At 61.9% G+C, this 504-nt stretch overlaps 1 protein-coding gene across 1 annotated transcript in view; it reads left to right on the top strand.

Moving 5' to 3' along the window:
* Positions 1-144, top strand: part of KCNK15 (potassium channel, subfamily K, member 15) — an 11,754-nt gene extending 11,610 nt beyond the window's left edge. Inside the window, exon 5 of the mRNA XM_010841007.1 lies at positions 5-144. Within this exon, the coding sequence (XP_010839309.1) occupies positions 5-144 (140 nt within the window). The remainder of the gene's footprint in view (positions 1-4) is intronic.
* The last annotated feature ends 360 nt before the right edge of the window (positions 145-504 follow it).

Genomic DNA, 504 nt, shown 5'->3' with positions numbered 1-504 from the left:
GCCGGCCTCATCTCCGTCTCCTGCCGCCTCCACCGGCTGGAGCTGTGCTCCCGCGACAATCCCGGCTTCTCGCCCCCCGCCAGCCCCGGGGCTGGGGGCGGCGGCAGAGCCGATAGGTCCCCGGCCCGGCGGAAGTCCATCTGATAGCCCTTCCCTCCTGTGCATCTCTGGAAGTGGTCCTTGGCTGGGCCCCAGAAACTCATCCGGGGGGTCGATCCTAGAACCTGAGGGTCTGGATTCACCTGTCGTCGCCCCCTCCCCAGAGCTTGGAGAAGGGCTGAGGGGCCGCGGCCTCAATGCCGTCCTCTGCCACGAGCAGTTTCTCACTCCCTTCTGGGGCGTGAGCCCCGCTCTCCTCTCCAAAAATACATTAAAAGTCGCATCATAAGCAAAAGCACGACTCTTAAGTTGCCCCGTAGGTGCAAGTCCCCTGTGGTCCAAATTGTTCTAGGAAGGCGTGGCCACACACATTCTCCACGATGCCCGTTTTTCTGTTGTGTGAAA

This window comes from Bison bison, unplaced genomic scaffold (assembly GCF_000754665.1).
Source record: "Bison bison bison isolate TAMUID 2011002044 unplaced genomic scaffold, Bison_UMD1.0 scf7180017864154, whole genome shotgun sequence".
In the NCBI taxonomy this organism is placed as follows: domain Eukaryota; kingdom Metazoa; phylum Chordata; class Mammalia; order Artiodactyla; family Bovidae; genus Bison; species Bison bison.
The sequence above is the reverse complement of the archived record's forward strand: the minus strand, read 5'-3'. Positions and strand labels throughout refer to the sequence as shown.